Below are 25,631 nucleotides of genomic sequence, written 5' to 3'. Positions count from 1 at the left end.
GCACATTTCTGGCTGGGATGGCATCTCCGTCACATTGAGATGTGCTATCAATGCAACCCCTATGCCAAAACCCCTGAGTTTCCAAGAGAAATGCTGCTGGAGGTGGTTGCTAAAGATGAAAATCTCTTTTCTTTTAACCAAGCTCAGCTGTGCTGATTCTTTTCCCAGTAAAACACATTATTTGATTAAAAATGTCTGTGGTTACCCAGTGCCTGATGTCCTCGCTGTTGTCACAAGCAGCTTTATGAGCCACCCAGGCCATGGGGGTTGTTTCAAGAAAGTGAAAATAAGATCCCTAAGGGCAGGCAGAGGAGGGAAGTCCAGCTCAGGGATGCTCAGATCCCAGCGCAGGCATCGGCAGAGCAGCTCCTGCCAAGCACTCCTCTATTTCCCGAAATTTCTTTAAAAAAAGCTTCAGGTTGCTTGGCAACGGGCAGAGCCCAGCAGCGCCAGTGGCAGCCAGGCCCAGGGGGCTCATGGCACAGTTGCGGTGCAGCCTCCTGTCCCCAGTCCTGCCTCAACTCGCCCAGAGATGATCCCCAGGCTCATTGATTTCTGGCTTATTGATTTCATGCACAAATGTATGGGAATAGATCAGATGCAGCTGGGGTCCTGAGGGAACTGGAAGATGAAGTGGCCAAGCCACTATCCATCCAATTGAGAAGTCGTGGCAGTCTGGTAAAGTTCCCACTGACTGGAAAAGGGGAAATATAATCCCCATTTTCAAAAAGGGAAGAAAGGAAAACCAGGGGAACTACAGGCTGGTCAGTCTCACCTTGGTGCCCAGCATGACCACAGAGCAGATGCTCCTGTAAACTATGCTAAGGCACACAGACAATAAGGAAGTAAATGGTTACAGCCAACATGGCTTCATTAAGGGCGAATCATTTCCTATGGAGACAGGCTGAGAGAGAGGGGCTTGTTCAGCCTGGAGAAGAGAAGGGTCAGGGGAGACCTTAGAGCAGGCCCCCTAAAGTGGCCAACAAGAAAGCTGGAGGGGGGCTTTAGACAAGGGCCTGTAGGGACAGGACAAGGAGGAATGGCTTTAACCTGACAGAGGGGAGATGGAGATGAGCTCTGAGGCAGAAGTTCTTCCCTGTGAGAGTGGTGAGGCCCTGGCACAGGGTGCCCAGAGAAGCTGTGGCTGCCCCATCCCTGGCAGTGTTCAAGGCCAGGTTGGATGGGGCTTGGAGCAACCTGGTCTAGTGAAAGGTGTCCCTGCCCGTGCCAGGGGGTTGGAACTGGATGAGCTTTACGGTCCCTTCCAACCCAAACCCTTCTGTGATGACTGCAGCAACTTTTCTGCCTCCACAGTACTGCCACGAGAAGATGAGGTCTGTGTTGCTTTCTGTACATGCAGTCAAGCCATTGTGGCAATGGTGACAAGGAAGGTCTCCCAGATCATGTTCAGCATTGCTTGATGCATCAAGGGAAGCATCAAAGGAAGCAGAGGACGGCAGAGAAGCAGCATCCCCAACCCTCTGTTGCCCAGGCTGGCTCACAGCAAGGTCTGCGGTGCTTCACCATTGGCAGTTTCAGCAGGGTGAGATGAGACTGCTGCTACTGCAGCCCTTCTCCTGACACACCAGCTGTGCACTGAGTCCAATGGAAATCAAACATCCACCAGAGCCTGGGGAGCCTAAGCTACTACCACCCATTCAGGCAAGGGGATGCAGCTTCCTCCTCCTGCCTCCCCAGGAATTGGGATGGACAGAAAGATCTTTCTTTTGTCTGAGACTCTTAACAATACGAACACAGAGGAAAGAATAAGCACAGCTTGGAAGCTTGCTGCTTGGGAAGAGCTGCCGGTGGACGGTGATGCTCATGCTTCAACCTATAATGCCTTTTCTCCCATGGGACTCCCTGGGAAACCTCAGTGTGACCTGAAGAAGGTGGAGAGGAGTGGGTGCCTGTGGCTGTCCATACCTGTATCGGCTGGGAAGGGGTTTGGTGCAGTCACGGTGCCCCTGCCCTGCTGGGCTGGCCCACGGGTGTGCGGACTGGTGCCATTGCTTGCAGGACAAGGAACCGGCCTCATCTGTGCTGGCTCCATGGGGTCGCAGAACTCAAACGGGGTCCGACCAGGCTGCACGCTCTGCCCACTGTTCATCGCTGGAGAGTCATTAAATCATAAAATTAAACAAAGAAAAACCAGCACAAGTCACATCTCTTCCCAGGGCTCCTTGCAGTATCACAGGTGCTCGGCAAAGTCATAGAATCATAGATCAGTTTGCACTGGAAGGGACCTTCAAAGGTCATCTAGTCCAACACCCCTGCAATCAGCAGGGACATCTTCAGTTAGATCAGGTTGCCCAGAACCACATCCAGCCTGGCCTTGAATGCACCAGGGATGGTGCATCCACTACCACTCCAGGCAACCTGTGCCAGTATCTTACCAACCTCATTATAAAGAACTTTTCCTCTCACTCAGCCTGAATCTTCCCTCTTTTAATTTAAAACCATCACCCCTCATCCTGTCACAACAGACCCCGCCAAAAAGTCTCTCACCCTCTTTCTCATAGGCCTCTTTTAAGAACTGAAAGGCTGTAATAATGTCTCCCCAGAGTCTTCTCCAGGCTGAACAATTCTCTCAGCATTTCCTCACAGGTGAGGTGCTCCATCCCTCTGATCAATCCTAGCCCCATCAGGGAGAGCACCGGCACTAGTAAGCTTGGAAGAAGGATGTTGTGGTGGGATGTCACCTTACCTAAAGCTGAATATTCAGCCCCATGTGTGGTTGGTCACTCACAGCCACCCTGGGGGAACCACCACAGGTGACAACAGCCCCAGGTAGCACTGCAGTCCCTGCAGGCTGTGCCACACTGTGGAGGCAAGGGGACCCAGGAGCCGGGCTGGCACCCAAAAAAGAGTAGCTGGAGCTTGAAATAATCAGCTGAGCATGAAACTAACAATAATCAACTGGATATAAGAAGGGCAGGGGGCTGGAGGTTGCATCTGTCTAATACATATTGACAGAGTCTGAACACTGCTGAATAGAGGATATCAGGACCACAGTGAATTAGAGACACTGAAGCACAGCTCTCTTGCTCGATACAGCCCCATCAACCAGGCTCTGCTCCTGCCGGGGGTGACCCCAGCACATGAACTGTGCCCCCCCCCCTTATGCCTGGCAGCTGGAGGGGAGCCCCAGCAGCGCTGCTTCCCATGCCGGCTTCCTGCCTGTGCAGCACTCATCTATCACCTGCTGGCTTTAAATCAACTAAAATGATGTTGTTAGACCTTGCATTATCCTAATCTTTATTTAGATAAGTTTTTTGCAAGTTCAGCTGCTGTTTGCCATCAGGGAGCACATCTCAAATGCTTACATTGAACTGAAAAATGAATGCAAAAGGCAGCCTTGTAAGTGGGTGGCCATGAGCCATGGCTGTTGGCAACCCCTCTCCCAGTAAACAGCACCTCTAAATCCTCGGGAATCTGCTTAGGGGTGCTCCATGGCTTTCTCACACAAGTTAAGCTCAATGGTAGTGCCTTCAGCGAGGCTTGTGGTGGATCTCCTGGGTGGTAACTGCTATTTTGGACACTGTAACCCAGGAGGGCAGCAGCTGGCATTTCAAGCTCTCACAACTGCAGCCCCTGCCGTAAACATGCTCACCCTCCTCCCGACTCTAACTTGGATGCAGGATTCCCTTCCCTCCAAAGGCAATAAGCACCCCTCTTATTTATGTCAGAGCATTATAAGTGTCCCTGCTGCTAAAGCTACCAACTGTCTCAGCCCTGGGACAAGAGGGTCCTTTGCAAGGAACTATTAGGCTTGAGCAATAAGCTTAATGGTGAATTCAGCTCAGAAGTGAACTAGTACACAGCTACAGCCACAGTGCTGACAGCTCCTTTTCCCTTCCCAGACACTTCCCTGATGGAGGGGAGGCACAGCATGGCTTCCTGATGCCTCTGGGCTTAACACAGCTGTCACTCATCACCCTTCCAGCATCCATCTCTCACGTCCTACCCTGTACATCTTCTGGTAGCTGATACTCCAATTTATGAGACCCCAAACTCTTTCCCTATGATATATGGCAGGCAGGGTGATGTTTCAGCCCATAGCACTTTGCACCAGAGCTGCCTGTTGCTCACAGAGTGGTTGCTCTTGGGGTTAGAGACCTGCAAGCCCATGCTCAGTGGTGCGCTGCTGCGCTGCCCTCGGACGGTCCCCCCGATACCCCACTGCCAACTCAGCCTCCCAGAGGGGCTCCAGCCCACTTCACAGCAGTGTTTGGGCCATGCTCACACCACCACATTGGTTCCCCTTCTGCTGCAATGCTCCTACCCTTTTAAAGGCTCTGCTTCTGCAACCCGAGTCCTCCGAAAATATCCCAGCCCTGCCTGCCAGAGCTGCCTTGCGGGCTTTGTGCTGGGCTGGAACCCAAAACCTCCTCATCTCCATTTGCTGAATAAGTAACAGGGCAATTATCCCACCCTCAGTAGGATGTGGACCAGCAGCTAACTGGTTTATACCAGGCCCAGCTGCTCACCCTTTCTCCTTCCTTCTGCTCTAGAAGCTGTACTTCAGCATTCAAGACTCAGAGTGATTTGCAGCAACAGTGATATCATAGAATCACAGAAGCAATAGTTTGGAAAAGACCTTTAAGATCATCAAGTCCAACCTTTACCCCAGCACTGCCAAGACAACCACTAAAGCATATCACTGAGGGCCTCACCTACGTGTTTTGTGAACACTTCTGGGGACAGTGACTCCACCGCTTCCCTGGACAGCCTGTTCCGGTGCCTGAGCACCCTTTCTGTGAAGAAATTGTTCCTAATATCCAGTCTAAACCTCCCCTGGCACAGCTTGAGGCTGTTACCTCTTGTCCTATCACTTGTTACTTGGGAGAAGGGACTGATCCCCACCTCACTACAACCTCCTTCCAAGTAGTTGTAGAGAGCTATAAGGGGGATGCAACAGATAATTATCTCCATGAAAAGTCAAGTGCAGGATGGGAAAAGCCCATGGGTCCAGGACTCGCTCTGGCACACTGCCCTGGGGATCCTGCAGTACCAAAGGGGACAGAGGAGCATCCCTTGCACCGCTGGGCTTGGGGCTGGCATGGCGATGTCCATCACAGCAAGCGAGCAGCGTGGGCTCTGATTGAGCACACCACCATGGCAGGAGCTGCTGGGTGCAGTTATCTGTGCAAACTTATGCTGTAACCAGTAAAAGCTTGCTTTCCCCACGGGAGATGGGGGTGGTTTGCTGGGAATAGCTGTGCCTCTGTTATTGACCACCCGGGGGAAGCCCACCCCAAAAAGCCCCACCTTGAGCCTCCAGACATGGTTTTGCTATAAAACACCCTGAATTTATTACTTACCTGTGGGCTCCTTCAGGAAAGAAATCCTACTTATTGTCATTACTGTTTTAAACTGCTCACTTTGGAGAAAAATCAGGTCTTTTTACTTTTTTGGGTGCCTAGAAAAAGGTCCTGATGCTGTACCTGGGTATATTAAGTCTAAAAACCCTGTCTGAAGTGCCAGTGATGCTTTGAAACCCCAAACACAGAATCACAGAATCATTTGTGTTGGAAGGGACCTTTGAGATATTTAAAAGCATTAATGAGACCCCCTCTCAGTCTTCTCTAGACTAATCAGGCACAGCTCCTCCAATCTCTCCTCATAACAGAGATGCTCCAGACCCCTGATCATCCTTGTGGCCCTCCACTGGACCCTCTCCACTAGCTCCTGACACCTCAGCCTGAGCCTGCCTGTTCCCTTGTGATCAAGTATACCTGTCTTGGAAGGACCGTGTCCCTCTCCTCTCACATCACGGCTATTTGCAGGTGTACCAGGGGGTTCACCATCACTCTTGCACCAGGTTCCCCAGAGCATCCCCATGGCAGCATCCAGGTTGGTGATACCCTACCCACCTGCAGCTGAGCTGGTGACAGGGAAGACCCTCCCCTCCCTGCCCCTGTAAGGGACCCAGTTTTGGGTGGACACATACGGTTGAGTCCTGCGGGGGCTCTGGCAGTGGTGCTGGGCTGCAGGGGAGCTGCCAGCATCTCCGGTTTGACAGCGACGCCGGCCACGCTGCTCTCGTTCCTCTCTGGTCCGCACAAGCCAGGCAGCTGAGCCGCCTTCTCCAGCGAGGGCAGGAGCTGGTCCAGCTGCTCCAGCTCGGCAGCGAACTGGGGAAGGAAAGAAAACCATCAGAGGTTGGTGATTCAGCCCAAATACAGCATCAGTGAGACCGAGTGCTGCTTTCACATGCACGCAGCCCCCCAAGTGCTGCTCCCCACATCCCTTTGCTTGCTAAAATGCCAAGCGTCTTGAGCGGATAAGAGAACCAGCCCCACATCCCTCTGCCTGGCAGAGCCAGGGGGGACAAGGACTGTTCCCAACCCGCACACAGGTCCTCACCCAAGAGCCTGGTCCTCGGCAGCAGCTTTGAGATGCTCGTGCACTGCAATTAGCATAATTATTAACGGTATATTTAACCTCCAGCTATTTAAAACAGGAGATAATTTGCTTTGTTAATATACATATGCTGAGGCTGAAATGCTAATAATTAAAAAATGGTCTTTTCTAAGAAACAGAAGTGACTTTTTGGAACAAGTGTCCAAAACTGACACCAGCCTCGGGCATGTAATTACCCTCAATGGGGTAGTAAAATATCATTCAGCTTTTCCAGCCTTCATCATGGCTAAGAGTGGAAAAGTTTAGCCTGGGGACTCAAATAAATAGGAAAGTTACTGGGCAAGGAATTTGCACCAGTGGCTATAATAGCGGTGCTGTAAAGCAGCAGGTTGGGATTTAAAGGGTTGAGATAAATGAGTTTTGGCTAAAAAGAAAAATATCTCAAGGGAAACTAAATGCTTCAAAATCCAAGGATGCACACTGCTTCCAGAAGAGCCACCCCTCGGCACTAGGGAAAGCCTGGCCATTAGCACATGGTAATTAATAGAAAACTTGATGGCACTAGGGAAAATCTTTGCATTTGACAGAATCACAGAATGGTTTGGGTTGGAAGGGACCTTAAAGCTCATCCAGTTCCAAACCCTGCCACTAGTTCAGGTTGCTCCAAGCCCCATCCAGCCTGGCCTTGAACACTGCCAGGGATGGGGCAGGCACAGCTTCTCTGGGCACCCTGTGCCAGGGCCTCACCACTCTCACAGGGAACAACTTCTGCCTAAGAGCTCATCTCAATCTCCCCTTTGTCAGTTTAAAGCCATTCCCCCTTGTCCTGTCCCTACCTACAGGCCCTTGTCAAAAGCCTCTCTCCAGCTTTCTTGTCAGCCCCTTTAGGCTCTGGAAGCTGCTCTAAGGTCTCCCCTGAGCCTTATCTTCTCCAGGCTGAACAAGCCCATCTCTCTCAGCCTGTCTCCACAGCAGAGATGCCCCAACCCTTGGAGCATCTTCATGACCTTCTCTGGACTTTCTCCAACAGCTCCACATCCTTCTTATGTTGAGGCCCCAGAGCTGCAGGGAGAGTTCTCATGAGAGCAGAGTAGAAGGGGAGAATCGCCTCCCTTGACCATTGATGATGCTCTGGTCTGGAGAGGATGGAGAAATTTGGCAGGAATTGGGATGCTGGCTCAACAAGTGGCTCTGACATCAGCCAAGACACGAGGCTGCAGGCAACAGCCCCTGCCTGTGATAAACAGCTGGGAGGCCACTGGCTTTTGAGTATCCCAGAGATACCTATACACTTCCCTGGCTGATGGAGCGACATTAAAGATCTCTCACCAAGGCAATGGATTTGCCCCTTGCCAGAAGAAATCAAGGGAAGTTTTGGACTAAATCCTAGCTGGAAATATTTAATATCTCAGATCTGAGTGTCTACAGGAAGCTCCACCCTGGGACGGGCCCTCTAATTATGGTAGCTTCATTGAAACCACAAGCCCAGACCACCACCCAAGACCTGAAAGACCCTGCTCACACTCCCCACCACAGCAGAGATTTCTTTCTTGAGCTTCACTGCTCTTTTCTCCCCTTTCCTATAGCCTCATGGTACCACCTGGGTAGATGAATTGATATTTTTAATATACATGACAGGGCACGTGCTTGTTTTCCCTTTACAGTAGCATTTTGTGGATTAAATGATGTCTAGATGATGCTGATGATGAAAAGTGCACTGCGAGCAGCAGGCATCAATGTTACAACTTATAATGAACTAACCAGTCTTTTTCTTTTCCCCCCATATCCTTTCTATCAAATCCTATCCCCAGAGCCCTGACAAGCAGAATATCCTCCTAAACCCAGGCTCACAGAGAGAATTAAACACAGCAAATTCAAGTCCTGCAGTGGAAGTTTGCATGTCTCAGCTCTTCCAAGTAATGTAATTTCTCGACCAAGCAAAATTTCTTTAAAGCTCAAGTTTGCAAAACAAAGAGAACTGAAACAAGTCGGAGACATCCACAACATAGCAGAAACGCATCTCAACTCCACCTCCTCCTGCAGGGAGGTAGTTTTGGAAGCAGGGGGAGAAGAAAGGCACAGAGGCAGCTGTGGGCATCCAAAACAGATGTTAAGTGGAGATAAACCAGCAGCAGTGATGTTCTTGCACTGCTCACTGGGTATCGTGAGGAGGTTGGAGGATGGAGAGCTGGGAATGAAGGACGTGGTGGGAGGAGGGTGCTCATTAGTTGTTTTCTGGAGCACTTGAACTTGCACCTGGAATCTGTGCCCACTTTAATGGATATTCTATTTCTCCTCCACATCTAGAAAACACATGGTGCTGGGGCAGCTCGGGCCATCCAAAATTGCTCAGAGAAGACTCAGATCTCCAGGACCTATTTTTGTCCTCAGATGGGCGAGAAAAGCCATGGTGTGAGGGACGGGGGCTCTAGGTGGCTGAATATTTCTGAACAGCTTTGTCTTCCCCAAAACTCCAGCTCCCAGCAGAAACAAGGTTCCAAAACCAGAGCCAACCAAAAGGCAAACCAAGGGAGAGCATCTCACTTCTGGCCCTCATCCTTCACCAACATGGCTCCTAGGATGCTCATGCAGGAAATCAGCTTGGTGAGGAGAACAGAGGTGCGTCCAGGTGGTACCCACCCAGCAAACCTGGGACACCTTCCACTAGACCAGGTTGCTCTAAGCCTCATCCAAGCTGGCCTTGAACACTGCCAGGGATGGGGCAACCACAGCTTCTCTCTGGGCTCCACTGTCCACACATGATGGAGCACTACCAGGCTCAGGCTCCCCAGCATCATGCTCAATGGCAGATAGAAGACAATCTAACCCAAGCAGAAGTTTCCTTTTCACAGAGCTGAAGTTCAGCTCATGTCTTGAAGCACAAGGATGAGAAGCCCTCCCAAAAGCTTCCTTATTCTTTTTCTTCCATTTTTTTAAACATTTTTAATTCCTATTAGCTCTTTTCCAAGCCCTACCCAAGTATCTTTTTTTGTCACCCTACAATCAGGGGCTCTGAGCAAGCCCAAGGGTATCTCCATAGCATAAATCTGGAAAGGAAATAATTCCTTCGAAGCTGAAGGCAAGCTGCAGAGCCTGCCCCACAGTTATTTTGCTCCTCATTGACATTTTGATTCTTCAAATAATCATACATGAAAACAAAAATCTAGCAAGTGCTAGATTTTATTTGGAACGGCAGCTCCTCCTCCCCACACTGCACCAAAGCAGCCTATAACAGAAAACACATGGAAATGGAAGCCTGTCCTTAGCTTCTGAGCAGTGAAGGGTTGTTCACTCCTCAGAAAATGCATTTTAAGACTCCTCTCCGGCTTCTTTTATTAACTCTTTGGAAGCATTCAGTATGGTCCAATGTATAATCCTGATGCTCTCCAGCTGCCTGGGGAGGGAAACTTGGAACAGAAAAGCCACAAAGGAGCCTAAAAATGTTTGGCTGCTTCTAACAGTGCAGGAGAGGGGCTTATAAACACATCCAGGCTCGAGTCAGCCAAGCTGTGTGTGCTTGTTCAAGAGCTGAGCACAATTAGCTAGCACAAGCTCAATTAATTGATAGGGCTTTCTGCCCCCTCCAAGGGATGGACTACCTGGAACCATCACTGGTGGTCAGCAAAGAGCCTGCCTGCAAGTGAATCCTGCACATGGATGTCTGGGAGACCAGACAAGGAAAGCTTTTCCATGTCCCAGCATTTTGCCTGATTTCAGCTATAACCGTGTTCCTTGATGTGCTCCCATCTCTCTGAATGCAAGGTGAGGTGGCTCTGTCCAAGAGCCATGCATCTCCCAGGAGGATGTTGTGCCTTCTGCAGGAGCACTGCAGTGGGGACCCAACTCACTGGTGGGTACCTGCGGGTACCTGCTTCACTGTCCACCTGCAAGCTCCCATAATAAGCATGTCATGCTTTTCATGCTTTGGGTCTTCCTCACCTAAAGGCACATTAATCTTCATGATGGACTTCAAATGGGAGATAACAGAACCACTGAATGGTTTGGGTTGGAAGGGACCGTAAAGCTCATCCAGTTCCAGCCCCCTGCCATGGGCAGGGACACCTTCCACTAGACCAGGCTGCTCCAAGCCCCGTCCAACCTGGCCTTGAACTCTGCCAGGGATGGGGCAGCCACAGCTTCTCTGGGCACCCTGTGCCAGGGCCTCACCACCCTCACAGGGAACAGCTTCTGCCTAAGAGCTCATCTCAATCTCTCCTCTGCCAGGTTAAAGCCATTCCCCCTTGTCCTGTCCCTACCGGCCCTTGTCAAAAGCCCCTCTCTGGCTTTCTTGTCAGCCCCTTTAGGCACTGGAAGCTGCTCTAAGGTCTCCCTGGAGCCTTCTCTTCTCCAGGAGGAGAATACTACTATGTCCAGGGAGGACATACTACCCAGCAAGCAGATGACACCGGGAAAGTACATTACGGATAGAGATGAGGAGTGTGATTCCCACTCGCCTGTAGGACAACTGATCGTGACTCCCAAGCCAGCCCAAGCCCTTAACCTTATCAAGAAACTTATTGTGCTTCTGTTGGTCGAGGCGCTCCGAGCACTCTGTTCCTCACCCTGGGTCTCCAAAAGCCGGCAGCCTCATTTGCCGCAGTCTGTAAGCAGGTGATCAGCCCTGCTCTTCATGTCAGCCACTCTCTTCTCTTTGCTTAAAAAGGATTAAGCAGCTTTATCCATGTTACCATCTCCCCTGGCTTTCAAAAATAAGAAATCTCTTCTATTCATAGCTGTGGGTAATGAATATTTATGCACCCAAATCTCTATTGCAGAGATTTGTCACTGGATTATTCAATTTAATAATACTTCTAGGATAACTAAAAGGCCCATATAATTGCTTATCTCAGGCAACAAGAGGGCAATGGTCTGAAAATTCCCTGGGACACGAGGTCTGACCGTGCCCAGAGGTGCAGAATTAAGAACCTTTTCTCACGGCAACATACACGTGGTCTCCTCACTCAAGCTCACCACCTGCAGCGATGAGCTGTGTTTCTTTCTCATTTTTATACACCTTAGTGGAGATTTTTCCTTCCCTTCCCACCACTGCCTCGTAGAACTGTGCAGCCAAAACGTGAAACGTCTGTACAAAAGGGGATAGCACCGGTGCTGGAAGAAGGTGGCATCAGCACAGAAGGTTGCAGGACATCTCCCCACACTTCTCCCAGCTCCATCGCCTTGCTGTGGAGGGAGCACGCTAGCAGGTTTGGGGGAAACTGCTCACAAAACACAACTTGTCAAGAGCATCCCACCAGTACAGATGCAGATGCAGATGGGTCAACTCACCTGGCCCTGTGTCTCTAGTTTGACCTCCTCTGCAGCAGGAGGCTTCGCAAGTGGCACTGGGGCTGTGTTACAGGGCTCCATCTGCTCTGTCTTCTCCACCTTCACCTTTACATCATCCAGGCTCAGTGCTGGGGCTGCAGCAAGCTCCTTCTCATCCTTATCCAGCAGATAGCGCAGGAGCTGGTGATCCTTGACATCTTTTTTCTTCAGTGTGTCCGGCTCCAGTTTGATGTCCGGGTTGCCTGGCAGCTGGTTATGAGCCGTAGGGGTGGTGGTGGGGTTTGAGGTGCTCTCCTTCTTCTCGTGCTCCATGGCCAGGCTGGTAAGATCGGAAGGGCTGCCCTCCTGAAGGAGTCTATGCAAAATCTTGTGCCGCTCGGTCAGCGAGCTGTGCGAGGAAGGGCAGGTGCTGCTGGGAGGGTTGCTGGAGGCCAAGGTGGCCCCAGTGCCCGCGCACACTAACGAATCTTTGCAGCTGGTGTCCGCATCAGCATGTCGAAGCTGCTGCTCCGCCGTGGTGGCCAGGAGCTGGACCAGCTTATGGCTGGTGGCTTGGGAGCACTTGTTGTCTCCCTCCGAGAGCCTGTCGCCTGCGTGCAGCATGCCCGAGTCCAGCTGTTTGCCATCCCCTGAAGCACCGTCCGACTGGATCATCTCGCTGAGGATGGAGGCAATCTCTTTGCTGTCCTTTGACTCCGCTTTCATGGATTGCATGGCAAGGCGGCCGGGCGAGCTCTGGGAGTTGAGCTGTCTCAGCACCGGGGGTGGTGTGGAGTAGCCCACCGGCGTGCTGGGACCTTCGGTCAGCCCCTGCATAGAGTTTATGGGGGCACTGGGAAAGGGTCTGTTGCCACCAGTCCCACAGCTGCCCCCACTGCCGCTGTTGGCCATGCCCACGGGAGAGTGCATGGTGGGCATGGTGGGTGAGAAGGGATTGCTGGGCACTCTGGGCCTGGGCACCAGCCCCGGGCTGACCCGATGCCTCGGAGACATGAATTGTGGTGGGGTAATCCCTGGACTATTCATGGGGGAGCTATTGAGGTTCAGTGTGTGGTTACTGTTCTGGGGACCAGCTTGTCCCTGGCTTAAGGCAACGTTGGCTCCTATCTGGTTCCCAGGTGAACATCCAAAGCTGTTTTGGCTGGTGCTGGAGTTGCTGTTGTGGAGGCCGGCGCCTGGCTGCTGGTTCACGTTGGTGGCCAACATGCTGCCGTTGGAGGGAGGGATGGAAGGCGGCAGGGCCATACCTTGCCCTGGGGAGATGCTGGGGTTCAGCGAGGGGCTGACCCGGGGAAGGGACATTGCCGAGTTAGTGTTCTCCTGGGGTGAGAGCATGCCATGATCCCTGCAGGAGACAAAAGGGAGAGGAAAAGTCACAAGAGGCTTTCCCCAAGTCTTCAGTGTCACTCAGGCACCTCCTGCCGCCCATCCATGCTGCAGAGCTCTGAAGCTTGGAGAACATGAGCTCTGGTGGTCTTAGCCTTTTCTACTCCACCAGCACTTCCGGATCTATTTCAGTAGCATGGACAGAGTGCAGCAGCTTTAAGATCTCCAGAAATGTGATGCTGCTCAGAACTGCAGCCATTCACTGGCTAAACCCTGAAGGCATCACCTTCTCTGGCTCTTACATTCCCACATGGCTAGAGGATAACCATGCTCCAACAGCACTTCCTTCTGCCCCAGCCCCCTCACGTTTCTGCAGCACCACCCACGTCTACAGCCTCACCTCTCCTGTCCTGCCAGTTTGTCAGAGCCTCTCCCTCCCCAGATATTTTAAGCTCTCCAGGGCAAGGCAGAAATGTGAAGCACGTCTATAAACCTCCACCTGAACTCCTGGGGCCACCTCTTTGCAAAACAAGAATAAACAAAAGCAACAGAGCTGCCTTCATGCTGGTTTTCAGCCTCAGGTTTCCCATGGGGATCACATCTCCAAACCAGGACCACAGACCACCAGTGGATCCTTCTTCCACTGTATGGAAGAGGAACTTTGATTCCTGTATCTTCCACCCAAGCAGAGCTCAGTAGCAGCATGCTGGGAACTTACCTGTCGATGACGTGGATGCCCATGATGAAGGGCTGCATCTCTGGGCTGGAGGGATAGCAGAGCTTACACTTGGTGTGGGCACTAAGCACTGTCCCGTCGCTCAGGGTGAATCGGTATGAGGGGCTGAAGGCTGTGCCACGTGTTATCACTGAAGGAGACAACCAGAAACACATCAATCCCCTTAGAAACTCAACCACCAGCCTATAACACACAAGCTGATGAAGTCCAGCAGGATGGGAAGGTTACAGAGGCTGAGCGACCACCTGCTCGTACATTCCTGCCTTCCCCACACCCCTGTTGTGAGCATCCTCACTGACATAGCAAAGATGCTCATGAAAAAGCTTCCACTTCTCCTGCTTAGACACTGGGGGTGGTGTTTGAAGATGGCAAAGGAAAAAATAAATCATATTTAGCTCCTGTTCATCTCAATTCTGTACCTCCTGAAAGGTGAGGGGGAACCTCTTGGCTGGTGGAGCTCCTCCAGCATTACTCAGTCCTTTCCCCTCTCTCTCTGGCACTTTGCAATTATTATTGCAGCATTTGTTTTTCCAGAAAGCACTCATCCAGCAAGGAGGATTGTGCCCCAGCTTCTCCTTGCAGATCCTGCTGCCTGGCAAAACATGCCAGCCGGGAAGAGAAGATCCTTACCTTCTTGAAAGAGCTGTTTGGCATAAGATGGCTCCCTGCCCTGCGGCTGGAAGAAAGCATAGATGCATTTCCGCACCAAGTCTTCCCAGCCTGTTCTGCCAGCAGCTCTCAGGGAACTGGTGTCAATGGAGATGATTTTACCTGGGCAGAGAGAGAGAAGCATGCTACTCAAGGACCACATGAGAAGTCTCAGCACAAATTAGGTTCATAAATGTGGAAAACGAAGCCAAGCCCTATTTGGCATCAGGCAGCGGGGGCAGGAGCACAAAAGGAAGTAGAGGTTCAAGAAGTTTGCTCTGGAGCATGCACTGACCTCTACGCACACCTTGGTCAGCCAAAGTGGACGTGAAACCTAACAAGAAGCACTTTGGTGCAATAGGATTCTTGCCACCCTGGGACTGGGGTCCCCAGACTTGATGTGTTCCCAAGCAGCAGGACACCTTGCTAGCCACCCTGCCCACACCTGGGGAGTTACCAAGCAGGACCTACTACCTGTTTTCTCCCTCAACCTGAAATGCTAGGCAGTTTTGTTGGCTGGTTACAGCCACAGGCAAGGAGCAGTGACCAGAGAAAACATTCATTGAGGGTTTTAAGGCTGCAGGCAAGTCCACAGTGATGATTAACTACCAGAAAGAAGGTCACTAGAATGGTTAGAAAGCTCCAAAAGGTGATGATTGTTTCCTTCCCATAAATCAGCAACCTTAACAGCCCCTGAAATTCAAGGGAGCAGAGAGGGGATGCATGTGTTGTATCACTTGAGATGTAAACTCAGTTGAGGTGCCTCCAGTTGAGGTGTAAACCACATTGGTCCTAGCAGGTAGCACTGCTATTTGGAAAGCACAGGACCGTGCTCATGCTATGGGGTCCTGCACTGCGCCGTTGGCCTCTTATCCCCAGTGAACAACTCCTCCAGAACCAGGATTCCCCAGCATCAGCAGGAGGTTACCTGTGGTGTCCTGCTTGGTCACGAAGGATTCGGAAGGGGCAACAGCTGCCGGTCGAGGTAATCGTCTTGCGATGCATATCAGACACGACTGGAAATCTGCCAAAGTGGGAGAAGGGACCAACAACATGAGCATTAGACGTTACAACCACCACCTGCAATTTAAGGTTTTAATTAAAATACCACTGCTGGGCTCGATTGCTGTGTCCTGCCCTGGAAGTGTTTACCCTGAGCAATCCTCTGGCCCCTCAAAGCAAACAGACTCTGTCTAAACTCTACAAAATTTGCTGGAAAAGAGGCTTCCAGTGCTTGGAGAAATTAATTGTAAAGGCTTCTTGGATCTGGCAGTATCGCACAATAAAAGTCAGCACTAAAAGCCAGCAACTGTCGGCTTCAGGCAAAGCATTTGGTCATAAAATACCATAATTTATTCCTTCCAGTCATGATCTCCTGTGTAAACTGCAATGGATTAATCCAGCTAATGCACTGGAGAAGAATAGCCAGGACATTGACAGGAGAGTTAAGGCACTCGCAGGAAAACAATGGCCCCCACAGTGCTGAGGGAACCCTGCCTGTCCTGAGTCCCCAGGGAGATCTGCCTGCAGGCAGCCGATTCAACCCCGAAACTGTGCAGGCAGCACAGTGGTCCAGCACTGGTGAAGGCACAAAGTGGGGTGTCAGGCATCCAAGTGACTTGCTGAGAAGGTCCTGGAGCCCACTGGCTTTGTGGGTAATAAAATACCATTCCTTCCTTAAGGAATACCAACTGCAAGCAGCCGCAGAGCTAGCTCTGGAGAGGCAGAGAAGCCAGGATGGCTGCAGGACATTTGCTTGGAGGGAAAGGGAGAGTGAGAAGCCAACAGTGAACTTCAGGCATCTCTGTCAGTATCACCACCATGCTGGGCGTCATTAGGGCTGGGATAGGAAAAACTAGCCCCACCAGGCAGCCGTGTGGGATGGTGGCTGGTTCTCCTTCTGCCTGCACTACTGTCCCCATCCTGCTCCTCCTGCACTGCCATCCCCATCCTGAACACAGGATCAGAAGCAAAGGATGCTCTCCCTTACCTTCTCCTTCCTCCTTGAAGGACTTGGGCTGGGAGACAGTGAAGCACTGCATCACCTCGTAGCGCTGACGAGCCTCCTGGTTCTCCACGGCTGTGTCGTCGGGTGGCCGGACCAGCATCCTGCAGCTGAAGGTATGACTGCTGCGCCTGGTTGTTTCTTGAGGCCAAGGAACTCCATTTACTAAGGGATGAAAAAAGGAGAGAGAAAAGGAGTTGTTAGAAGCTGTATCATGCACACATCCTCCCTGACTTCCCAAGGACCCCTTGGATAACAGGACTGAAGGAAAAGCGATAGCATGGGGGAAGAAAGCAGTTCATTGTCCAGGTCAGGGGTGGGCCAAGAGCAGAGCTGGGGCAGAGCCCTCCTTGCCAGCCCCTGGGGCTCCTTCAGACCTGCTGAAGACCCCATGCCCAGGCCCACACTCCCAAATGGGCCCTAAGAGCACCTACAATCCCAAATGAGATCAGCACATTGTTGTAAGACTCATCAAGCTGATATTTATTAATTGCTCCTTACATCACTGGTTAGTGCTACCATCTCCATCTCACTGGCAGGGAAAATGAGGCACTGAGGCTCTGAGTCACTTCCAGAACTTGGGAAGACTCGTGCCTCTTGCTGTTCTACTTGAAATCCCTCGGAAGTGATGATCCCGGGACCTCTCCAGCAAGTCCAGCTGAGCATCTCCATAGAAATGAAGTTTTCCTTTGCTCCCTTCTCATTTCTGGGGTAACTTGGCAGCAAGTTCTTCTGGTACTGCAGCACCAAAAACCTTCCCCTTTGATTTTTTTTCCTATAACCTGGCTTTTTCCAGAAACCTGTGGACACCAGTTGGCTGATTTTTCTAGCCCTCTACAACATCTTCGTAGATACCCATGTGCAATCCAAGGGATTTTGCCACCAGCAGATTATGAAGCTTCCATGCAAACTGATCTACAAGAAGTGCTGAGGGGCTTGTAACATCCAAGAAAAGACAAAATACCCAGCCTTAAAATGGGTAATAACAGGGAAAGAATGCCTGAACCTCAGTAGGCTCAATGTGATGAGTGCCCATAGATTTATGTGGTTTAAGACACTGTTGTATTTACCCAGAAGGAAGTCAAGTGTGAATTAAAAAACCCCAAACTAGTACCTACTAGAAACTACCCCAAGCTACATGGAAAAGACTCATTTTCCTTTTGTGTCCCTTCAAGGTGTGAGCGGATGAGGGATAAGTGATGTCTCACCCATGTCAGCCACCAAGAGAATGCTCGCCTCCAGTCAACAAATAAAACCTTCTGCTTCACTTGCTTCCAACACCCCCCAGTGCCTTCACCACACGACGCTTCCTCCCACCCTCACAACTGTTCATTTCCTGGTGCAGGGAACCACTGAGAGCTCAATGTTTGCACTGTGACCTCTTCTCACACCCCAAGGTGCAGCAGATCCCCATGCCATATGCTTGGCAAAATACTGACAGGCTCTGAAACCAGCTGGGAAGAACCACCCTCCAGCTAGGAGGACATCCTGGATAAGCCAATAGGCTCAGACGCCTCACATCAAGACCTCAGAACCTTCCTCCTCATTTCCCTAAAGCTTCTATAATGGTCCTCACTTTGGGCAGATGAGTTGGTTCTTCCCACACACCAGCCAAAGTTGAAGGCAAAAGTTTTTGTAGTAGAGAAAGACAAAGGGAAGATGACTTGAATATTGTCATCCATCAGGTATTTATTGAAAAATCCAATACTAATTAATCTAACATTACAAAATCTAAAATTAAGTGGCAAATTCTCACTGGTAGGATGCATTCACTAGGCAAAGGTTTAGAGATTATTACCTGGCTTTAATATATCTCTGAATTTAACAGTAAACAGTATAGAAATTAATAATATATAAAAATAATTTATTTAAAAACATTATAATGCCAGCACAACAGCATTTTTGATAGCGTCCTCCAAGCACCAGCTAATTAAAAAAAACACCTGAAGGGTTTTCTTACCTAGAGACTTTGGCAACAAGTTCTTGACGAACTCAGCGTGATCCCCCACATGCAGGATGCTGTAGACACTGGTGTTCATGAGCTCCTCCTGGTTATAACCCAGGTAGCTGGTCACATTCTCAGAGACGAAGACGATCCTTCCTTCACGGTTCACAACGAAGAAGAAGCCATCCAATGCCTGCAATGGGAATAAACTCGGTTAGTGTGCGGGCAGAAGGTCCTAGAGCAGGTCGGGATACTCCTTGACCATGGGCAACATTCCTCTGCCTCTCACACCTTGGCTTCATCCCTGCTGTATATTACAGCAGTGATCAAATACAGCACATTTGTTTCAACACTTATTCAGGTCTGTAACCTCCTCTGCTAAGGACCACTAAGGATGGTGCCAACCGAGGAGAAAAATTTCTCTTCCAAGGGTTAGAGCAGTCAGAAAGGCTAATTTGGCAAGTCACTGAAATTAAGCACATGCCTGATTTGCTTAATTGAGAGAGCCTTTGCATTGTGCAGAATAACAGTTTTTTTTTCATGTGTTTAGGATGCAAGTGGCAAATTCAGCCCTGCTATTAACTGGAGGAGGACAAGCGTGACCCAGACCCAATCATACAACACGGGGAGATATTTTGCTGATTTTAATGAGGACACCATCAAGGTTTTTAATTCATGGCTGTGGGAACAGAAGAGGTAATGCTTTCTGGTGCTGAGAAACAAGCTCAGAGCTGCAGAGCCCAGTGCTTGTGTGAGGAGCTATTGAGAAGGCTGATTGTTGATTTACACTCTTCTAGGCACGCATTACCTAAAATGCTTCATTCAGGCAGGATGTGGTTTTCCTGGAGTGTAATTCCTATTTAGCTTGCTCATCAACAGTAAGCTCTGATAGACCATGATCCTGCAAGCAGATCTAGCTATACTATAGAATCATAGAACCACAGAACCATGGAATCACAGAATCTCTTCTCCACGCTGAACAAGCCCATCTCTCTCAGCCTGTCTCCATAGCAGAGGTGCTCCAGCCCTCGGAGCATCTTTGTGGCCTCCTCTGGACTTACTCCGCAACTCCACATCCTTTTTATATTGGATGTTCCAGATACATATATCTTAAGTTGCTCCCTTGACCTGCCAGTCATGCTGTTGGTAATGTAGCCCAGGACATGGTTGGCTTTCTGGGCTGTGAGCACATGCTGCTGGGTCATGAGTAGCTTATTCTGGAGTAGGAGGTGGTGCAGGTACAGGAGAAAATCATGATACCCAAAGAGTGGTACCTGCAGCATCCTCTTCTCCTCCTCCCCATCCTCCAAATTGCCTGTGCCAGAAAAGTTTCTCTGATGGAGAGCATCCAGGCCTTATTCAATGCAGTTTCTAAAAACCAAGATTTGCTCTAGAGCAACATTAAGTACAAGAAACATGAAGCATTTAGAAAAGAAAAAAAAAACAGATAAGAAAGAAATCTTTTGTCAAAATGGTTCTGGCAGATTGGCTGCAATTTTCCTTATTCCCAGCTGTTGCCAAGACAACCAGACTTTGCACTTCAGATTCCCAAAAAACCAGATCCAGACTGGATGGCAAACCCTACCTGGACCCTTCTCCCCAAGGAATGCTGCATTTGAGGGGCCGGGGGAATGGGAAGGGGCAGGGTAGCTCACAGGCAGAGCAGCCGGTGGGGACCCAGCTTGCACACCTCCCATTGAGCCCCCATTCCTTCAGCAGAAACACCATACATTTATCCATGGTTTAAATATTAAATCGCCTTATCAGCTGAATTTATTATAGAAGTCAAGCTCAAATAACAGGTCAAGAGGCAGAAATCCTTCCTAAAAATTAATGAGTGCATTTTAATAGCTCTTTTTACCTTTACCTTTCTGGGTTTGAAAACCTCGCCTGAGCCCAGGGCATCCAGAAGAAACTGGGAGTCATTTAGGGAATGTTCTTAGGGATGGGAGGTTGAAGATTGCTTAGGAACTGGTGAAACCACTAATGGCTTCTTGGGGTCAAGCTGCGTGGAAAATAAACTAAGGGTGGTAGGGGCTTCCATCCAGAGTGAGTCCAGAGAAGGCCAAGAAGATGTTCCGAGGGCTGGAGCAGCTCTGCTACGGAGACAGGCTGAGAGAGCTGGGCTTGTTCAGCCTAAAGAAGAGAAGGCTCCAGGGAGACCTTAGAGCAGCTTCTAGTGCCTGAAGGGGCTGACAAGAAACCTTTTGACAAGGGCCTGTAGGGACAGGACAAGGGGGAATGGCTTTAACCTGACAGAGGGGAGATTGAGATGAGCTCTTAGGCAGAAGTTCTTCCCTCTGAGGGTGGTAAGGCCCTGGCCCAGGTTGCCCAGAGAAGCTGTGGCTGCCCCATCCCTGGCAGGGTTCAAGGCCAGGTTGCAAGGGGCTTGGAGCAACCTGGTCTAGTGGAAAATGCCCCTGCCTGTGGCATGGGGTTTGGAACTCGGTGCGCTTTAAGGTCTCTTCAAACTCTAATCATTCTGTGATTCTGTGATTCTGTGGTTCTGGTTAAGACTCACTTTCCAATCACCTGCTGCAGCAAAGGTCTAACATCAGTTTACCTGCAACTCATGCCAGGGATGTGCCTGGGCTTAGAGCATCCTAGCTGTAGCCCCACTGCCTTCCTCCTCTGTATTTCACTTTCTTGATGTGCTGCTTTGTTTAGGGCAGCAGCAGAAGCCCAGCAGCATCAGTAACAACATCATAGCACCTACCTCCAGAAGAAGAGGTCCCAGAGACTCCTTCTCAATCACCCCTTGGCTACTGGATGAGATGTCAGACTTCTGGACTTCATCATCAGCTGCCTTCTCTGTAGCAAAGGAAAAGGGACGCTTCAGCCTAAAGAATTGTCAGTGTACTACTGAATCATTACCAGTAATAAACAGAATATTGACTGCTTGTCATCCAGGCAATGCAGGATAAGCACCGAAAGACTCCAGCATTTTCATTTCACCCCTCAGTCCTGTGTAGGTATAACGTAATTTCTAATTATTTATTAATTATTAAAAAATAAAGGCACTTATCAATCACAACCTACTGCTGGCAAGAAGGAAAACCCCATCTTAAGGAGAAGCCTGCGGAAAGAGGCATCCAAAATCAACATTTTGAGAAGGAAACGGTGTATCCAGTTTTGCGTGAGCTACAGTATTTAATATGGATTTTTTCTGACAATGCTTTAAGAAATAACTGCTGGGAAGAACTCACAGAGAATGGGCTGTGTCAAAGGAAACCTGCTGGAGCAAAAAAGTAGCTCCTACCACTGATGTGCAGGGAGCATCCCAGATACCGGTCAGCCAGTGGGAATGGGATGGGAGGAGAGCATCTGACATGGAGCGGGTGAGGATGCTGGAGGAGCCCAGCCCCAGCCCTGCCAGAAACTCTCATAATGTGTTGCTGAATAATCCCTTTAGGAAAAACACAACGCAGAGAGAAGGCCCTGTTATTTATCTTGCACTCCCCCAAAAGGTGCTAGCCATGTTGCGCAGCTGTGCCAAGGATTTCGAGATAAATCCAGTAGCGAAATGCGGGTGGCAAGTGGGATGTGAGGAAGCCAGAGATCATGGGCCAGTAAGTCATGATGTCACAGCGCTTCAGAGCTGTTTCTTTTTGCTCCTCCATATCCATGACTGTTTTCCACTGGGAAAGCTGGGAGAGTCCCTTAGTCTCTCTGGATATGATCCAAGAAGGATGGGGAGAACAGCATCCCTGTCTCCACAGGATGCAGTTGAGAATAAACCCTGATGGCTAGGAGTGACTTGGGAGACTGGCAGCACAAGCCTGGGCTGGGCACTTCTGGGGCTATAGATGTATTTGCAAAAAGGTGTTTAATTACTGTTTTGTCACATGGTTTGGGTGAAATAAGTGCAGAAAGAGGCAAATGGGAGCTAAAACTTGATGGAGAGGACACTTGCTTCATTGATCGGGCATCAGTTAGCAAGGGAAAAGCAGGGATGTCTCTGGTTGCAGATGCTTTTTGCCTCAGTGATGTTTTGCTCTGAAATGTGAAAATTCAAGCTCCGGTGGGGACAGCCAGAGGGGCAGGGTATTACCTACTGCATGTCAGCGCCCATTAGAGCTAGCAAAGGAAATTAGCAGTCGCTCAGGATGCAGAAGAGGCCAGGAGTCCGGAAGCATCTTTGGTCCAGGCTCACAGGGCAGCTTCAATGCAGGTTTTGATTAAAAATTAAAAAGACTGTCTGTGGCTAGATGAAAAATGACTTAAAACATGGTCCTCTATTAATTTTACACCATTTACAAGATTTTCCCAGGTACCAGAACCACAAATTCGGCTTTACAGCTGAAAATTAAGATGTGCTCTTTCTGTCTGTTAGTTGTTGGTATAAAGATGCTGGGGCTGGGATGCAGTGGTGATCCAGGGGACAGTCCAGGGGATGCAGCCACATCCCTGTGGGCTGTACTTTCTTGCACGGCAGGAGAAACATCCTGGGATTTGCCAGAAAATCAAAGGGATGCTCAGAAAAATCCCAAGGACCAAACACATGCAGTGCTGGGAGCTGGAGGCAGAATATGGTCCAAACTGGTTTTAAGAGGGATGACAGGACCTGGAAACCTAGATGCATCAGTAAATACATGTTTATCAAATGCATCAACATGTATCAACATGTATATACACGTATCAACACACCAGGCTGACCAAAGAGCTCTGTTCAGCCTGTGTCAGTCCAGCCCAGAGGGCACGAGACATTTTGCCATGATAAATATCCATTAAGCCCAGTGGCGTGCATGCCAAAGGAGCAAGACAAGAGGCTTCTAGCACTGCTGAAGGCTTCTAGGACTGCTGAAGGTTTACTTCTTATCTCTCTTGACACTGGTCTTTGTTTCTGGTCATCTCAGAGTCAAGGAAGCCGGTGCCCTGACTTGTCTGGAAGGAGAAGCTAAACTGCATCTGCTGTTTTGCAGCACATAGGATGCAGTTTATTATGCTGCATCAAATCCTTTAAAGTTCCTGCTCACCTCCTCTGTGGTGGCACATCCCAGCGATGCAAAATTCCTTCAAAGTGTCAGCAATCCCCACTAAGCACTTCAGTTAATGTGCTTAAACACAGCTCTTCAGCTTTTCCATCCTGAGCATGTGAGCAATACATTAACCCATTAATTTCCACTTCCTTTATTTCCAGCATTAATTGCAGTGGTGGCTCTGCTGTGCTGGTGACAGGACGATGCTCTCAGAGAGCACCGATCATGGGCCAGCCATCACCTGTGCTCAACACAACCAAGGACAGAGCAAATTCCTGGTTCTCCAAGCTCATAATGTCATTATAAAGCTGGACAGAGAGATTCATATGAAAATAAACCATCAGAAGCAACATGAGCCCCAGCGCTGCTGCTGTTTGAGGCTGTCGGGATCCAGCTGCGGGGGCTTTGGCAGCCTCGGGCATCATAAATCCCCATCAGACAATAAAAGCCCGGCACGCCAACAGCCCCGATTGGAATCTAATTGCTGCAAACATAATTAAAGCAGGTTGTGGGTTGTTTTTTTTCTTGCAGCATAGAGAAGAGCTATTTTAAAGGCATTCCTCGAATTATGTCCCAATTTTCTGACATCCAGGGAGATGTCTGGGTGCCTCCAGAGTCTATAGGAGCTGCAAGATACTCGGCACCAAAAAAAATATTAGGTCAGTAGGATTGAACCGCGAGGTAAGTGTGTTAAACAGGCCACCCAACACCACTGATAACCGCAGCAGGCACAGGACCCAACGTCCACTGCGATGCCTGGGAACACCGTGGTCACTTTGAAAACAGTCTTGTCCTGTGCCAACCCCATGCAGCCAAGCTTGGCACAGGCAGAGGTGACAGTCCCAGCTCAGCCCCGCTATTTCACAGCCACACGAACCTCCTGGCTAGAAGCCACTGATTCTTTGCAGGATTAGAAGGGATGGGGAAAGCACAAGGCTGGTAAGAGATGGAGGACGCTGCTAAGGCATGCCAGGACTGGAAAATTAATGAAATGCTCGGATGGCCTGATGCTGGGCATGATGGCCAGCAGCACGAGGTGATGGGTACAGATTCTGCATGACTGAGAGCTGCTTTCCTGGTCCCTCAGCCTGGTGGTACCCAGCCGAGGATGGCCAGGCTGCTCTCACTGTGCAGCTCCTTCCAGGCTCAGCATGATGAAAGGCAGGCATGGAGCAATGCTGGTGGGGGGGGAAAGGAGTGGGAGCTGAGCAGAGTAGAGTTAACACCCCTGACAACCTGCTGAAATAGGGGGATGCTGACAATTTGAGACGTGCAGATGGGTAGCTGACCTGTTCAGAGCATTTTGCCCCCTGATTTTAGAAGACATCAACGTAGAAAGTCCCAATCTTTTGTTGATAAAAGCCCAAAGCCAAGAGCACACACAGGAAAGGCAAGTGGCTCACCCAGGGTGTTATTTCTTCCCCCTGCAAAGCGACACTGCAGTATGCAACCCTCCTCTAAAAACTGGCTCAGATCCTCTGCCTCAAAACTGCATTGCATGGAGCAAAGCTGAAGGATGTGGCTTCAGCAAGTGGGTACCACTACCCCTGTGCCCACACCAGTGCAGGGTCACTGGAGGTTTCCCCTTTCTTTGCCTCTTTTCTCTCTTTGCATTACTATTGTTTAACTTTCCAACCTCCCTAGTTCACCTTGGCTGCCTCCATCCCTTTGGCAGGTCTTCTGCTCTTTCTCTACCACCATTTTTGGTGGCATAAGGCACACCAAAATCATCCCCAGGATCCTGCACTTGCCTCCTTCCACTTCCATACCTCTGTACCTGAAAAACTGTACCTGGAGAAAATCAGGCATCCAAGGGAGGGAAAAGACAAGTGTTGTAGAGGAGCTGTGACCTCAGCCACAGCTGGAGACCTTATCTGAGCAATGCTGAGGCCTTGAGGATGAAAGCCAGATCCAAACAATAGGAAAAGTCCCCCCAAAGGACTTAACTCATCACTTTTTACCCAAAACACAACAAAGTCCCATGTCCAGGACAGCACCCACACCCCAAGGGGTCCGAGAAGCAAGGATGTGGCACCAGAGCAATGGCAGGACCACAGGGAAGGGAATTTAGAGGACACCTCTCAGAGTCACTCCAAATGGGGGTGCAGGGGGTGGAGGTGGGAAGATGTCCAGCATTGATGTCCATTTGCAGTGTCTTGGGAAGTCAGCACTGGCCCTGCGGGTGCCATCACATGGAGCTCCATCCATAGCATCCAGGGCAAGCACTCCTGTCTCCCCATCCCTTAAATCTGCACTGTCAAATTAAAATAATACAAGCTATCTGATTCTGCTCTTCATTTCAAATTTTGCAGCTAAAATGCCTTCATTTTTGCCCCATAA

At 49.9% G+C, this 25,631-nt stretch overlaps 1 protein-coding gene across 5 annotated transcripts in view; it reads right to left on the bottom strand.

Annotated features, from left to right (window-relative positions):
• The window catches only part of NCOA1 (nuclear receptor coactivator 1), a 186,413-nt gene that overhangs the window by 16,211 nt on the left and 144,571 nt on the right, over nucleotides 1–25,631 (bottom strand). For all 5 annotated transcript variants that reach the window (XM_065681924.1, XM_065681926.1, XM_065681928.1 and 2 more), the window contains 9 exons: nucleotides 21,029–21,123; nucleotides 18,328–18,505; nucleotides 16,353–16,532; nucleotides 15,291–15,386; nucleotides 14,345–14,485; nucleotides 13,697–13,844; nucleotides 11,653–12,997; nucleotides 5,954–6,137; nucleotides 1,927–2,112 (listed from right to left, as the gene is read on the bottom strand). In XM_065681924.1, the coding sequence (XP_065537996.1) occupies nucleotides 1,927–2,112; nucleotides 5,954–6,137; nucleotides 11,653–12,997; nucleotides 13,697–13,844; nucleotides 14,345–14,485; nucleotides 15,291–15,386; nucleotides 16,353–16,532; nucleotides 18,328–18,505; nucleotides 21,029–21,123 (2,553 nt within the window). The remainder of the gene's footprint in view (nucleotides 1–1,926; nucleotides 2,113–5,953; nucleotides 6,138–11,652; nucleotides 12,998–13,696; nucleotides 13,845–14,344; nucleotides 14,486–15,290; nucleotides 15,387–16,352; nucleotides 16,533–18,327; nucleotides 18,506–21,028; nucleotides 21,124–25,631) is intronic.

The sequence above is a fragment of the Lathamus discolor genome, chromosome 5 (genome assembly GCF_037157495.1).
Source record: "Lathamus discolor isolate bLatDis1 chromosome 5, bLatDis1.hap1, whole genome shotgun sequence".
Taxonomy (NCBI): domain Eukaryota; kingdom Metazoa; phylum Chordata; class Aves; order Psittaciformes; family Psittacidae; genus Lathamus; species Lathamus discolor.
This window is presented reverse-complemented; position numbering and strand designations above follow the sequence as displayed.